The following is a 15,757-nucleotide window of genomic DNA, read 5'->3' as shown; positions in this document are numbered from 1 at the left end:
ATGAAGATAAATGTAGGTGAGTTAACTGGTGCAAGTTTCAAATCGAGTAGTGTAGTGTGTGTGTGACTAAATAAATTTACCTGTCTGGCACAGTGTTTCTTTTTTTTAAATTCTAATGTCTAGTTTTTTTTATCTTGTCTGTTACCTACTTATACAGACACAGATGTTGCTTTTTATGAGTTTTCCTTGTATGACTCCCTAATCCTTGACAGGACATCTGGCAAAGCAATTGTTGTATTTCAATGAAATTTACCATGGATATACATTAGAATTCCTGGGAAAAGTTTTGCATAGATCTGTTGAACAACAGCGTCTCAGATGCCTTCTGGTGTTTCTGATTCTTGGGTCAATCTTAACCAGCTGGCTCAGAGAAGTTGATGTCCTGTTCTCTTTTTTTTTTTTTTTTTTTTTTTTTTTTGGTTGAGTGATTTAGAGCATATTGAAAGTAAACAGAACTACATGAAAAGTGAAAGTAAAACAAACACCTTTTCATTCCTAGATCAACATGAATGTCATTTGAGGGTAATACTATTGGGTTTCCGAAAGTAAATGTTTATGTGTTAAACTACATCTGCTCTTAGCAGTGCAACTCTACAAACATACAGAATCTGATGTAGGAATTACTACTTCCTGATATTAGTTTATTTTTCCTTCTGAGAACTAAGAAGGGAAAACACAAATTGTTTATGCACAGATCTTTAGGTTAACAAACAGGCACACAAACACACACACAACCGATAGGCATCTGTTTGCTATTTACTTTAGAAGGGCAGAGGAGTTTCAGAGCTTGACAGAGAAATGTATACCTGTGAAACACATGTAGAAAAAGAGTGAGTCTTTGAAAAGAGTGCAAGTTAACAGAAGTCAGAGTTATGCCACTTTAGTATTTCTGTCCCTCAGTATCTTTTCTAACACAGTACCGGTAGTTCCTTTTTCTTGGGTCTTTACTACTGTTAAATGCTGGCTTCTTGCTCTCTTGTTCTTGCCCTTTCTGCCTGCTTCAGGCTTGGACAAACAGGAATCGCTTAGTGTTATCAGCACAGTCTTTGTGTGTCTTAATGAGCGTCAGGGCAAAGACAGAGAGGGAACACACACTCTGAGTGCAGTGTAAACACTTGATGCAGACTTAGAAATAGAAAGAAGGGGGATCTTAAAACTAACACCAGCAAACAGCCAAAGGCAGGGGAAACTGACTGAAACCAAGAGAGAGAGGAAGTAACAACCCATAGTAGAAGCAGTATGGCGGGGTCTTACTAGTTAATAATCTCAGAATAAGTGACCTGTGACATGTTGCTTAGGCAAAGCACGTGTATATTATTCAGAGTTATTCAGGGTTCATGTGTTGTGCACTCACTTATGTCAGTGTTTTTCAAATCTGTTTTGCTTTTTGCTTCATTGTGTCCAGCTTACACATAACAAGGAACAAAACTTCTGCTAATCTATTGTTTTTCAGTGATAATTAATCTGCCAAGTTTTACTTTGATCAGATTAATAATTGTTTATGTTAAAACACTGTAAAATCATATTTGTTGACTAATCTGTTAACTAATTGTTTCAGCTCTAATGAGCACTTCAAGGTTAATGAGAAAAACTTGGACTGGTCTGCCTTTTGGTGTAGATAAAAACATTCATATAGTGTAGGGTCAAGGTCCTACAATATTAGAGAAAGAGCCCCTGTGATCCAGCAATCCCCTGTGAGCAAACACTTGGATGTGGTGGTGAGGAAGAACTCCATTTTAACAGGAAGACCTCAGGCATTATAGGCCTAAGCCAGGCTGTGAGACGGGTTGGCCATCTGCCATGACTGGTTGGGGCAGGGTGAGCATAGAGGAAAAAGATTAGCATAGAGACAACAAACAACCCACATGAAAGACGTTTGGCTGGCTGGTGGGAACAGAAAGGGAGAGATCAGACTCACAGTTAATGTAATAGTGATTATATAAGGCCATACATAAGGAGAGTAGAGGCAAGGTGCCTCGGCAGCAGCAGGGAGGCCCCACATTCCAGACCCCAATCGGACAGCCAACTCCTCCTCACAGACCCCCCGCTCCAACAGGCAATAGAGAACAGGGGTGTGTGAAGACTCCAAACCTCCCTCCGCCCGCTCATATGTAGTGTTGATGCATGTGTGTTCTAAGGTGCATTAAAAACCCAGGAGGGCATGGAGCTACCTGCCAGAGAGCAGCTGGTAAGCGCACAGCCCCTCCTGATAGCCCTCAATGTCTACGTGTATTTAAAATTGAGAGGAGGGCGACAACGCCAGGGGTGAGGTTGTACACCCTGATGGTCTTTTGGATTCGGTGTAGCGTGCCCACCCCCAAGATCGTATATGTATGTGTTATGAGAGTGTGAATAATGTGAATGTCTTTAAGTTGTGGGATAAAATTGAGGCACAGGCAGCCAGAAGGGGACAGAGGGGGGGATGCCTCCCCTGCACCCTGGTGACACACCTTTACCCCAAGGCCCTGCATGTGTGGGTGATTGTGGTGGAGCAGGACGAGGGAGGCAGCTACAGGGAGTGCAGAATTATTAGGCAAATGAGTATTTTGTCCACATCAACCTCTTCATGCATGTTTTCTTACTCCAACCTGTATAGGCTCGAAAGCCTACTACCAATTAAGCATATTAGGTGATGTGCATCTCTGTAATGAGAAGGGGTGTGGTCTAATGACATCAACACCCTATATCAGGTGTGCATAATTATTAGGCAACGCCCTTTCCTTTGGCAAAATGGGTCAAAAGAAGGACTTGACAGGCTCAGAAAAGTCAAAAATAGTGAGATATCTTGCAGAGGGATGCAGCAGTCTCAAAATTGCAAAGCTTCTGAAGCGTGATCATCGAACAATCAAGCGTTTCATTCAAAATGGTCAACAGGGTCGCAAGAAGCGTGTGGAAAAACCAATGCGCAAAATAACTGCCCATGAACTGAGAAAAGTCAAGCGTGCAGCTGCCAAGATGCCACTTGCCACCAGTTTGGCCATATTTCAGAGCTGCAACATCACTGGAGTGCCCAAAAGCACAAGGTGTGCAATACTCAGAGACATGGCCAAGGTAAGAAAGGCTGAAAGACGACCACCACTGAACAAGACACACAAGCTGAAACGTCAAGACTGGGCATAGAAATATCTCAAGACTGGTTTTTCTAAGGTTTTATGGACTGATGAAATGAGAGTGAGTCTTGATGGGCCAGATGGATGGGCCCGTGGCTGGATTGATAAAGGGCAGAGAGCTCCAGTCCGACTCAGACGCCAGCAAGGTGGAGGTGGAGTACTGGTTTGGGCTGGTATCATCAAAGATGAGCTTGTGGGGCCTTTTCGGGTTGAGGATGGAGTCAAGCTCAACTCCCAGTCCTACTGCCAGTTTCTGGAAGACACCTTCTTCAAGCAGTGGTACAGGAAGAAGTCTGCATCCTTCAAGAAAAACATGATTTTCATGCAGGACAATGCTCCATCACACGCGTCCAAGTACTCCACAGCGTGGCTGGCAAGAAAGGGTATAAAAGAAGAAAAACTAATGACATGGCCTCCTTGTTCACCTGATCTGAACCCCATTGAGAACCTGTGGTCCATCATCAAATGTGAGATTTACAAGGAGGGAAAACAGTACACCTCTCTGAACAGTGTCTGGGAGGCTGTGGTTGCTGCTGCACGCAATGTTGATGGTGAACAGATCAAGACACTGACAGAATCCATGGATGGCAGGCTTTTGAGTGTCCTTGCAAAGAAAGGTGGCTATATTGGTCGCTGATTTGTTTTTGAATGTCAGAAATGTATATTTGTGAATGTGGAGATGTTATATTGGTTTCACTGGTAAAAATAAATAATTGAAATGGGTATATATTTGTTTTTTGTTAAGTTGCCTAATAATTATGCACAGTAATAGTCACCTGCACACACAGATATCCCCCTAAAATAGCTAAAACTAAAAACTACTTCCAAAAACATTCAGCTTTGATATTAATGAGTTTTTTGGGTTCATTGAGAACATGGTTGTTGTTCAATAATAAAATTATTCCTCAAAAATACAACTTGCCTAATAATTCTGCACTCCCTGTAGAGATGAGGAGGGAAGGAAGGGAGGGGCAAGTGACCCCTCCCTGGGGCCAGCTCCCCCACTGACCCCAGTAGGCATCCCCATACTTCGCAACCCGCCAGGGAAAGGGGGCCCAGGCCCATTCGGACCGGGGCCCAGTTCAGCAGCGCCGCCCGGCCCCACCACAGAGAAAACTGCACCCACCCCGTCATCCACTCAGCTTCCAGACTACACAAGACAATAGACGCCCAGGCTGAGATCTTCCTCCACCTCTCCTATATCTCCCCCTCCTGCAGAGTGAGTTCCTGAAGAGAGGAGACCTCCTGCATGATGTAACAGCCTCCCCCACCAGTTGAAGAGCCCCCCAGGTGGCTCGATGCACTGGCGGAACCCTGCGCCAGGGCCAGGCCCCCATACACCCACCCGCCCACAATCCCGGCGACACACCAACCAGGACCCAAGCCCCCAAGGCCCAGCCAGGGCCCCAGCCCAGAGACGGAGCACCCACAGAACCCCACGCCCGTCCCGGACCCACCCAGGGGCAGCCAGGCTACCAGGTCAGTAACCGTCAGCACAGACCCTCCCCTGGCCCCGCTGCACGCAGCCACGAGAAAACCGTCACCTAAGAGCCAACAGAGCCCTTAATAGGCCATGACCGCAACCCCAGGTTGAGCCCTCCGAGAAAGATGCTCTTGGGGAATCCCCCGATGCCCCAAGCCTGTCTTACATTTGTATACATTTTTTTTTTGTTGTAGAAAAACTTGAAAATACACTTCTTGTTCAACCTTTTTGTTGGAGCTTACATCTTTGCTGATATTACATCACCTCTGCCACTACATGATTATTTCATCAGCCTCCCGTTGATGACACCGGTTGTGTATGTGGCTGAAAGTGGAGCAGTGCATTCCGCTCCACTTAAATCTGTCCAATACAATGTAGTCTAACGCTATTGCTGTCATGCTGCTCTGATCCGACTGCCCTTCATTCTCTCTTCGGCTTTGCAAAGCCACATACTGTAGGCCATTAGGAGCGATCATGTTATACTAGACATCAGTGCTAGTGGCAATTTTTATCCCAACATGCAGTTCTTGTTAATGGGACCACAGCATTCACTATCCCACTGTATCCCAACTATATCATCACCTGTTGTGTAGGTGTTTAAGAACCAGCATAGTACTTTATTGCACAGGAAGGAAGACTTGCTTGAAAATAGTGCGAAGTGGTAAAAATGATTTAAAGTGTCGCCCTACACTGTAGACATTGTAGGCTTTTAGATGAAGTGTACTAAAAGTGAAAGATGTTGTGAAGTAGGCAGTAATTAAAAGATGGGGATAGTGGGCCATTCTACTCTGTTCTTTTGACCTAAATATTCTGAAGTTCTTTGAAACAAAGTAACTGACAACCAACAAAAGCATGAAAAAATGTCCACTGAAGCAAATATGCAGGGTGCTGCTACGCTTGTACTAGTGGCGTTTATTATAGCGGAGTAAAACTCCTGACTGAAAAAAATACATCACTTCAGCTCACCGATCCTTAGGCTTGTATGACCGACCATCTTTAAGGGGAGCTTTATTCCTCCTTGGGTGTGATCACATTTCAAGGAAAAGGCATTAGTTTAATTTCAGCTTGTATTAAATAGCCTAGTCTATCTCCTTAATGGGTGGGCCAATCTGAATGAAACTTTGCACAAACATTGCCATGCATATAGCAATTATGTACATCTATATGTTTTCATGTTTATTATAAATACCAACTCTTTTGAGTTTCCTATACATTACGTTCATTTCATCATAACCCTGCAAATGCATTGTTACATTTTCCATTTGCATTTGATTCATGTCACATGTTCAGCGTATGTCAACCAAATGTAACTTTAACACTCACCAAAATTTGCATTCATACTGGAATTTGTTCAACTCTCCAGTAAATGTGAAATGAAGAATTTGAAAAAGTGCCCAGAGAGCACATAGGGTGGGTTTTTGCAAGTATTTATAATTAAGTAATAAGTGTCTCTGACTGCTTTGATATTCAGTCTGTCATCCAAGGGGGTGGGTTTGTTTTGCTACTATTTCTGGATTACAAAGGCACTCAATTACCACAGTAGGTTCTGCCCTTCCTGGTTTCCACAAAACAAGATAAGGAAAGCACTGGCCACACTAAACAAGTACTGTCCCTGTTTAATTAAATGTCTTGAATTGTGTAAATAAACTATATTTGTTTGTTTATATTAGTCAAAGTTTTGGGGAAACAAGCACAGAGTTGGTATTAATTTCTATTTTCTAACCTCATTTTTGTCATTTCTATTCCAATCCCAAGCACAACTATGTTGTATGAGTGATTGAAGTACATTCTGCATGTAGGAAATCACCAGACTTACAATAATGTAAAAGTAAAAAGCAATTTTAGTTAATTAACTAATAATTAATTAATATCATGTCTCAGATAATTTCCAACATGTGACATATATGGCAGTTAATGTGTGAAAATAGCCTTGTTTTGCTTTTTCCTCCCAAAATTTTGGGTTTAGTTGTAAATCTTAGTCCTCTGGTGGAAATAAAACCTGAAAGCTGTAAAAACCTGTTAATTTAAAGGTTCCTGTGTATTCTTGTAAACAAACAGAAGTTATATTTGCATGTATTTTTTCTATTAACATATAATGTGCACTTTTGTTTTTGTGCATGTTTTGAGTTTATATGGCTCCCACCTTAAACAGTTCTCCCTTTTAAAAGAAGTTGGCTCTCAGTGGGGCTTCTTGGTTAAATGAAAGAACTAATAATTGTATGTGGTGTGGTGAGATTAATAAAACATTTAAAAGCCCTTTATTAAATGTTTTGTCACATGTACAGCATGTGTGCAGGTGTTTTCCAGTCTTGTTTGTTACGTTGCTATATTTTAACACCATGTGTGTTAAGGGAGTGTTTCTCTGTAATTTATTTAAAATCAAATCTGTAATGGTTCTTGGATGTATTACATGTGCCTGATAGAGCCCATCTTCAACTTGCACACCTCAAATCTTACCCCCCCCCCCCCCCCCCATTTTTTTTTCCTGTGTCTTCTCAATGTCCAGCTGAATGTTTTTCTAACCAATCTGTTATTTCCAGTCTGTCAGAGAACCTTCTCGTGCTACCACATGGATATCATGTGTGCGTGGGGGTGGTATTAAGTTACAGCTGGATAAGAATTGCTTTTCCAGAGTTAGCTTTTAAAAAATAGCAGGAATACTTCTCTGTTCTCAGCCATCTTACACATTACATTTGAAAACACAAACACATTTTAATATTTTTTCATACTCAATAATCTGTTAATTACCTTGTGGCTTATTAGGCTGCAGAGCTCAGTGGTCATCTTTGCTCTTTCGGTGACAGGAGTGACAGGATTTTTATAGCCCAGCATTTTTCCACCAGTTGTGCAAAATGTATTGCAGTGGTTGCACTTGGGTGTTTGCCACAGAGGTTACTTACACTGTGTTGCTTTGCCTGCTTATTGCGCTCCTAAAATAGCATCCAGTCTACCACCACAGGTATTTCTAGAGTCAGAGAGTTCACCTCCTTGTCACGTGTAGGTCAGTGGGCTATCAGGTCAAGATCTAATACTGTACTGCATCCTAATATGCACAGGTGTTTGTAGGAATAGCTGACGCATGAACTTGTTTGCTGTTATGTTTGGGGTCATGGATTCAGTTCTCTCCCTGATTCTGCTATTAGATTTAAGGAACCTCTTCCAATATTCCCCAGTAAAGGTTTCCTTAAATACATTTCCTGTTAATAAAGTAGGTCATTATAGAAGTGTTTCAGCTATGCCAAATCTTGCTCATTTCATAGCTGTATCCTGCAATTAAAGCTTGCTGTGCTGTATCTTGTACTATCAAACTGCTCTGTAGCAAGATGGTGTTTGAATGAGATCAGGCTAGAAGCTTTCCAATAGCTGACTTCTTTCTGTGTGAGCAGCCTATCAGTGGTATAAAGGACGATTTGGTTTGTGTATGCGTTCTTTGGTGAGTGTGTCTAGACTGGATACTGTGAGTGTGTGCTCTTGTACACATATGATAACAAATGTTTTGTGTGGGCCACAGCAGAGCGGAGAAACATTCCTCCCTGTGAGAAACATTACTCACATTTTGGGCATCACGGTGACTTTGACTGCAAAGTAAACATGCTGATATGAGTGTTAACAAATGGAGCATACCATTTGTTCACATTATTATTGATATTATTTGATAAGTTAGTAGATAGGAGATAAGTCTTAAAGTCAGTAAAAGTCTTTGATAATATAAAAAATATGGGACAGTGTATGCAATACAATAAAAATAGTACACACTGATTTGCAAATATCATAAAACCCATAGTTTATTCACAACAAAATAAGAAAATATTTAAACTGGGATAGTGTAGCATTTAAAAAAAAAAAAAAAAAAAAAAAAAAAAAAAAGGTGGTGGCAGTAACACATCTCAAAAGTTTACATGGGGCAACAAAAAGCTGGAAAGTAAGCGGTACTAAGACGAAAAAGCTGGCAGAATAGTTTCTGTCTAATTAGGTTAATTGTCAACAGGTTAGTAACATGATTGGGTATGACAAGAACATCTTAGAGGCAGAGATTTAAAGAATTAAAGATAGGCAGAGGTTTACCAGTCTGAAAAGCTGCATTTACAAATGGTGGAAAAATGTGCAAAATTTGAATATCTCATCATCTACAGTACATAATTTCAATAAATCCTATGAATTTGGAAAAATCTATGTGTGCAAGTGACAATGCCAAAAATCAGTATCTGATGTCTATATTATTTAGGCTCTCAGGTGGCCCTGCATTAAAAACAGGCATGATTCTTTCATGGAAGTCACTGTTTGGGTTCACTTCCAGAAACATAGTTTTATCGTCAGAAATTTAAAATTCTTTTTGGAAAACCTGGACAGAATGTCCTCTGGGCTAAAGAGGAGAGGGACCATCCATCTCTGATGGTACAGGAGTGCATCATTGCCTGTGGAAAGGCAACGTCAACGCTACATCTCCACAGTGGTAAACATGGCCCTGTCCCTACTTTTTTGAGATGTGTTGCTGACATGAAATTCTTGCCATTTAACAGCGTCTCACCTAACTGTAACCTTATGGGGTTATATATTTGTATATTTATATTTTGTGTAGTCTTCGTATATTCTTCACCACCTTTTATTCTCCTTCTTTGTCCTCTGTCTTTAGACAAATGAGTGGAACAAAAACGATGAACGCTTGCTTGCTGCAGTGGAGCATGGCGAGGTTGAGAAAGTCTCATCCCTTCTTGCCAAGAAAGGTGCCAATCCTGTAAAGCTGGACAGTGAAGGCAAATCAGCGTAAGTGGTCTTGGACTTATCCACTTACTTTTTTCTGATGGTATTTAAATGTTTATGTTTCCAGTGCAAGAATTCCATTTGATTTTCCTGAGGTGACGATAAAGTCAAAGCATAACTTTTGCTTAAAATAAAAACTAATTTGTTGATATAGACACACAGAGATCACAGTCTGCAGTGCTTTTTGTAGAATGAGGATGACATGGGGGAAGCAAACTGACTTGAGGCTGCAAACCAGAGAAATGCATTAAGTGTTGACACCAACATGGTTTTGTCTGGCAAGCTTGCACATGTTTTAAAATAAATATCCAGCAAAGCACAGTGAATTTTCTCATTTCCTTTCAATTCAAAGATTAAACATATGTCTATACTATATGCTCAGATTCTCAAGTAATGGCCTTATATAACTGCTTTCATGCTCCACAGCACAGTTTTAAAAATGAATGGCCAATCTAAAAATATGTCTCTTACTTTTTCTTGAAACGGTGACATTCATTCAGCCTCTCTGAGATTCTATGTTTTGAAAGCAAGTTCACTTCCGCAGAGCCAGTGGAGGTTACTGTTGCGTCACCGCTTAGTATTAGTGATAACGCAGAGGCTTGTGTTAATATTTGACCCTTTTCTTTTTTTCTGAAACTCAACACCTCTGACCTTGATTTGTAGAGCAGCTCTCACAAAGCCAGGAAAATCAAATCTCAGGAATAAATGCAGTGAAAAACAAATATGTAGGTTTTCATTTATTTTCCCATTCACCTGTAGTTCACATCCTTGGCCTTTTCCTCTGTGTGCTGCTAGAACACAGAAACACACATCCAAATGCATGCAAAGCCTTTGTAAGTCATGGCAAATGTGTGGGCTTGGAATCGCAATGCTCCGATCTTTTCAGCACGCACGAAGGGGGAGTCTACAGTATCTCTATGGTGATAAAACCTGACTGAAAGGCATGTAGACATACTTGTGTGTTTGTGTGTGTGTGAATGTGTATCCTACGCACACACTGATGGAAGGCTGAGCTTGCCCTCCCCCCGTTCATCTTACTGAGGTGGAAAGAGGTCGTATTGATCATTTGCTGCATGCATATGCACAAACCTGCGCACACAGTGCATACACAGGGCAATTTTTTTTTGCATACGCAGTCATATCGACTTACAGCATTCCTGCTCACAAGTCAGCGCTTTACCAGATTTTCTAGAAATGGTCAGTAAATGGGTATTTATTGCAAGAACTGAAGCTGTGCCCAATAACTTCTTTTACTTATTTAGTTTTGCTATAGCTAAAGCTTCCCTAAAATACTATCACTTCCAAGCTTATCCATTGCTTTTATCAGTGCTGACATGTTTTTCTGGCAGTTGCATATTGCAAAACAGTGGCAGTGGAGCTTTTGCATACCTGGGTCACGTGAATACCTTCTTCTACTGTAAGACTGGCTGAAACACTGACAGTCAAAAAGCTCTGAAGACCTACTTTTTTCTTCTCCATGGTGAATATTAATTAAGAAATCGATATTTTACTTTCAATAAAGGATCTGATCTGTAAGCATAATTAATACTGGCTTTTGTATCAACAAGATCAAATCTCATACTCGTTACACGGTTTTAAAAAAAATAGTTTGACCCTTTGGGAAGTGCACGTATTTTGTTTCATGTTGAGTTGGAGCAGAAGAGGTGCTCCCATGCCTTTCTGCTAAATATAAAGTTACAGCTTTTAGCTGATTGGTTGAGCATAAAGACCAGAGGCAGAAGGAAACAGCTAGACTGGGTCTGTCCAAAGTTTATGAATTCTAAATACAACAGCCTCTAATTAACACACATGCTTAAAAAAAAAAGAAAAAAGAAACGAAAATCAAGAGGAGGCTCTAGGAAGACGCTGAGTCGGCTAAGTTGCTGAGAGGGATTAAAGAAACTAAGCATAAGCGTATTACATTATAAGGACCAGAGCGTCGCATTTAACAGATATGGGAGTAGTTTAATCTTCTCATCTAAACTTAGGCGAGTGAGCAAATAACTTTATTTCCTAAAATGTGAAAACTTTTAATTGGAGACTAAGAAATCACTCTTCAGTGTAATTTAGAGTCGTAGATGGAGGACTAGTGTGGCCGAGCAATCAGAAAAGTAGATGAACGTTTTATTTATTTATTTTTTTTAATCTTTTATTTGCACTCACTGCTGCAGCATAAGGTTCTCACCAGAGCTGCACCATGTTTTATAATATTTGTAAAACTGTTAAAAGCATCTGTGTTGCTGTAAAACTACTGGCAACAAAGTACTGTGTGTGTAATTTGTTCTTTTAATTGTGTGTGTGTGTGTGTGTGTGTGTGTAGTCTTCATGTAGCTGCTGCTCGTGGTCAGATAGACTGCCTCTCTTTCATCTTGGCTCATGGAGCTGACCTGTCAGTCACTGATGCTGCTGGTATGTATAGCTATATTCACTATAACTTAAAAAATAGTTTCTGCATAAATTTGCGAGTTTCCCTCTATAAATACTGTAAATACTGTAACATGAACAGGTGTAATGTACTGTCTGGACTGATACATAAGATTTCACATACGTTATCTCAACTTGCCTGTCTTCTTGCTGCGTGCATGTTTTTCTCTTTTTTTCCCCTTTGTGTAGGTTTTAGTCCTTTACACCTGGCTGCCAAAAACAACCACACCGAATGCTGCAGAAAACTCATTCAGGTAAAGCTCATGAAGTGAAGTTGGGTTTTATTAAGTTAAAACGATTTAATTTCCCTCCCCAAATGCCTTTGAATTAAAAAGAAATTGATTCAGTCTGTCAAGCCAGATATTTAAAATACATATACCCTGGTCTCTCAGTGTTAAGATGAGACATAGTAGTCCCCAACCCTGGGCCGCGAGAGTTGAGGCTTGGGTGTGAAATTTATGGTTTTCAGGGTTTTTATCGTTTTTTGTTTGTTTTTTAAGCATTTTTAACGTTAACTCAATTTCCCTGGGTCTTTTCCTGTGTGTTATGAATAAATCTTCCCTTTTTTGTACTGGTACTGGTGTTATTTTGTTGTATTTATCCACGACACCTTAAAGGCCAGCCTGTGAAAATATTGTCGGACATAAACTGGTCCATGGCGCAAAAAAGGTTGTGGACCACTGACATAGTTCTTAATATAAGGGCTATAAATTATGTTGGGTATAAATGATTAGGCAACATGACTTCAAGATGTGTTATACAACAAAGAACTGATATAAATATTAACTTAAGATTGTTTTGATTGTGACTGTCAGTGTCACCCAGCAGGACCACTTGTTCTTGTTTATGAATAACAGTGTGTGAAACCCACATCTTGAATCATCTTACTGTTCAGTGAAGATGCCTGAAACCAAAAAATGTTATTGCTTCATTTCTTCAATCTGCTGATTCTTGTGTGTGCGTGTTTGGGTTTTGGTCAGCAGATCTTAGCAGAGACACACACACACACACATCCAGCTCTGATCTGCTGACCTCACTTCCTCGTGATAGTCGGCAGCATCTCTGCAACATGCACCTGGCTGATCAAATAGTCATTCAAGTCTTTTTGTATATAGCAAAACACAGTACTGTGAAAAAGAGAAGAACCAAAAACATTCAGTCATATATTGTTGTGACGTTGGACCCCAACACCAGCCCGGGAGCTCATCATGCCAGCCCTCCTCTGCAGCGGGCCAGAGACCACACCCGCGCCACAATTGTTTACTGCAGATGTATGAATTTATGGTATAACCTAATATTACATGAAATTGCATTTGCCTGAAGCACCACTGGCAAACAGATTGTGGCATCAGTTCCTCAGATAATAAACTCCAGTGTGTATACACAGTTTATAAAAAAAATTGAAATTAAGCAAGCAACACACAGATACTTCAAACCAAATTTAAAACGTATATTTTGAGTTGTTTGGGGCCTTTCATGATTTCACTTGATTAACAATAGTCATTGCATATGCTGTATGCGTATACTGTATGCTATTGTTACTAATAACTTTCCCACTTTATCCAGAGTAAATGTCCTATCGATGCTGTAGATGGATCAGGAAAGACTGCTCTGCATCACGCTGGTAAGTATATCAAGATCTTGAGAGTCACTGATATAAAAAAAAAAAAGGCTGCTATGCTTTGGGGATGTGGAATAATATCTACTAGTTTTAAGCTCTAATTTTATTTGAATAAAATCATCATATTTGGTCGTAAGTGACTAAAATGCATTTTAGCCCAGTTAGTTTCTGTTAAACACAATCCTATTTTTCCTCACTCTCTTGTTTTAATTTCTCTTGTTTTGTTTCACCCCCTTCCAGCTGCTAGCGGGAACATCCAGATTGTCCAACTGCTGTGTGAACTCAAAAGCCCCATCAACCTTAAAGACACAGTATGTACTTCCATTCTTTCGTCCATTCCCCAGACTTATTTTTCCTGGCTCAATAGATTGGGGGGCTCTGAAACAGAAGAAAGACCACAAAAATGCTTCAATGAGTCCATTTCCAGGGAGGAATGTATTGAATTTGTTTGAGGAATCATTGTCCGTTTATTGACTCTGATTGTTTTATGTCAAATAGTTGTTAATCCACATTATAAAGGCTCCTCATTAACTGACTGCTTGAGGATTAATATTGTTGTGTGTGTGTGTGTGTGTGTGTGTGTGTGTGTGTGTGTGTGTGTGTGTGTGTGTGTGTGTGTGTGTGTGTGTGTGTGTGTGTGTGTGTGTGTGTGTTAAAAAAAATCAGCGTACTGTGGGAATGCAAGCCGCAGACATGTGGTCTCCATTGCAGTGACGCACCATGCCTGTGGTTTCTGTCTGGCTGGGGTTGTGTGAGCATGAAATTTTGTGTATGTGCATTTGTGTACAACAGAAACTGATGGTCTGTCAGCCTATATGAAAAGATGTTCTGTTGTTTCCGATTAAAATTAATTTTAGCAATTTTTCATGTTTAAATCAATGGCAGTTTGTATGTTCAAGCTTCTTAAACTGGTTCTTGTGACCACTTTGTACCGTGTGCTTTTTGGAGTTGTAGCTTAAGTGTAGTTTCAAATCCTGGCCCTGCCAGTTTCTTGTGACTTTTACTTGTATTCTTCATAAAATAGTAAGACAATAATAGACAATAAATAATAGACAAAACATTTTTCTTGATGCATATTGGACTGGTGAGAAACTAACTGTAAATAGTGGTGCAATTTGAATTTTGGTATTCATATTTTCTTGTTGAATGAAAGTGGTCCAGCCAGCGAAATCTGAAAATCTGTATGTGAGGTTTGCAAAGCTCTTTCTTTGTTTTGTGGACACGTAGACTGTGAATGCATGAATGCAGGCCGGCTTGTTAGCCTCGGGCATACGCTATAATATATATCTGTACCTGGTTATATAAGTTACTTTCAGCTGTTCTCTTATTCACAAGAGGTCACCACAGCAGGTAGCTCCATGCACGTGTGTGCGTGTATTTATTTACTTTTTTAAATGCCGGATGCCTTCTGGGATGTTTCCTCCTGGGATTTAACCAGGGATGTTTTGCTTTGCAATACACTATGGAGTAACTCTGTACCTGATTATATATTTGTGACTTAAACAAACACTCAGGCAAGGCAAGGCAAGTTTATTTGTATAGCACAATTCAACAACAAGGTGATTCAAAGTACTTTACAGAGACATTAGAAACAAAAACAAATAAAAAGCATGATTTAAAATTGATTAAAACAAGCAAACAAACTAATTAACAAACAAACAAAACAGTATATAAAATCAACAATAGATAAAATCAGTAGTTAAATGTAAGTTTTGAAATTTAAGCTTAAAAGTGTGGATTTGGTGCTTTATTCAAATGCAGCTGAGAATAGGTGAGTCTTCAACCTGGATTTAAATAAACTGAGTGTTTCAGCTGATCTGAGGCTTTCTGGGAGTTTGTTCCAGATATAAGGAGCATAAAAGCTGAATGCAGCTTCTCCGTGTCTGGTTCTGACTCTGGGAACTGATAAAAGACCGGATCCAGATGACCTCAGGAATATCTTGAAAGAAACAGAGGGACAGCTGCTAGGCCTGACATGTGTCAAAGAATGTGTATAGAGGAGAAGAGGTAAATGTAAACTGTAATATGAAACCTTACTGCTGTTGGACGAAAGGGGAGGAGAAACCTTTGCTTGATTTCTGTCATTTATTTTTAAAGTTTCAGATAAAGAGGCCAGTATATGTACAAGTAATCTCTGTGAGCCAAAGTTTTTTCCTACTCTTGATTCTTCTATGATGTCATTGACAGTGGATGTCCTTGTATGGTCGTCTCAGGCACACAGTTCCGGCTGTGAGTGCAGCAGTCCCATCTACCTGCTGTTTAAAAAAAAAAAGTGTTTCAGAGCAGCAGCCAATCAGAAGAAAGCTAACTTAAAGGGCAGGCTAACTTAGAATAGCTGAAACGACTTATTTCAGAAGA

At 40.1% G+C, this 15,757-nt stretch overlaps 1 protein-coding gene across 2 annotated transcripts in view; it reads left to right on the top strand.

Moving 5' to 3' along the window:
- The window catches only part of rai14 (retinoic acid induced 14), a 58,846-nt gene that overhangs the window by 20,356 nt on the left and 22,733 nt on the right, over positions 1 to 15,757 (top strand). For both annotated transcript variants that reach the window (XM_004538205.4, XM_004538204.4), the window contains exons 3-7: positions 9,227 to 9,357; positions 11,675 to 11,763; positions 11,968 to 12,032; positions 13,345 to 13,402; positions 13,640 to 13,710. In XM_004538205.4, the coding sequence (XP_004538262.2) occupies positions 9,227 to 9,357; positions 11,675 to 11,763; positions 11,968 to 12,032; positions 13,345 to 13,402; positions 13,640 to 13,710 (414 nt within the window). The remainder of the gene's footprint in view (positions 1 to 9,226; positions 9,358 to 11,674; positions 11,764 to 11,967; positions 12,033 to 13,344; positions 13,403 to 13,639; positions 13,711 to 15,757) is intronic.

Source organism: Maylandia zebra, linkage group LG7 (genome assembly GCF_041146795.1).
Source record: "Maylandia zebra isolate NMK-2024a linkage group LG7, Mzebra_GT3a, whole genome shotgun sequence".
Classification (NCBI taxonomy): domain Eukaryota; kingdom Metazoa; phylum Chordata; class Actinopteri; order Cichliformes; family Cichlidae; genus Maylandia; species Maylandia zebra.
The sequence above is the reverse complement of the archived record's forward strand: the minus strand, read 5'-3'. Positions and strand labels throughout refer to the sequence as shown.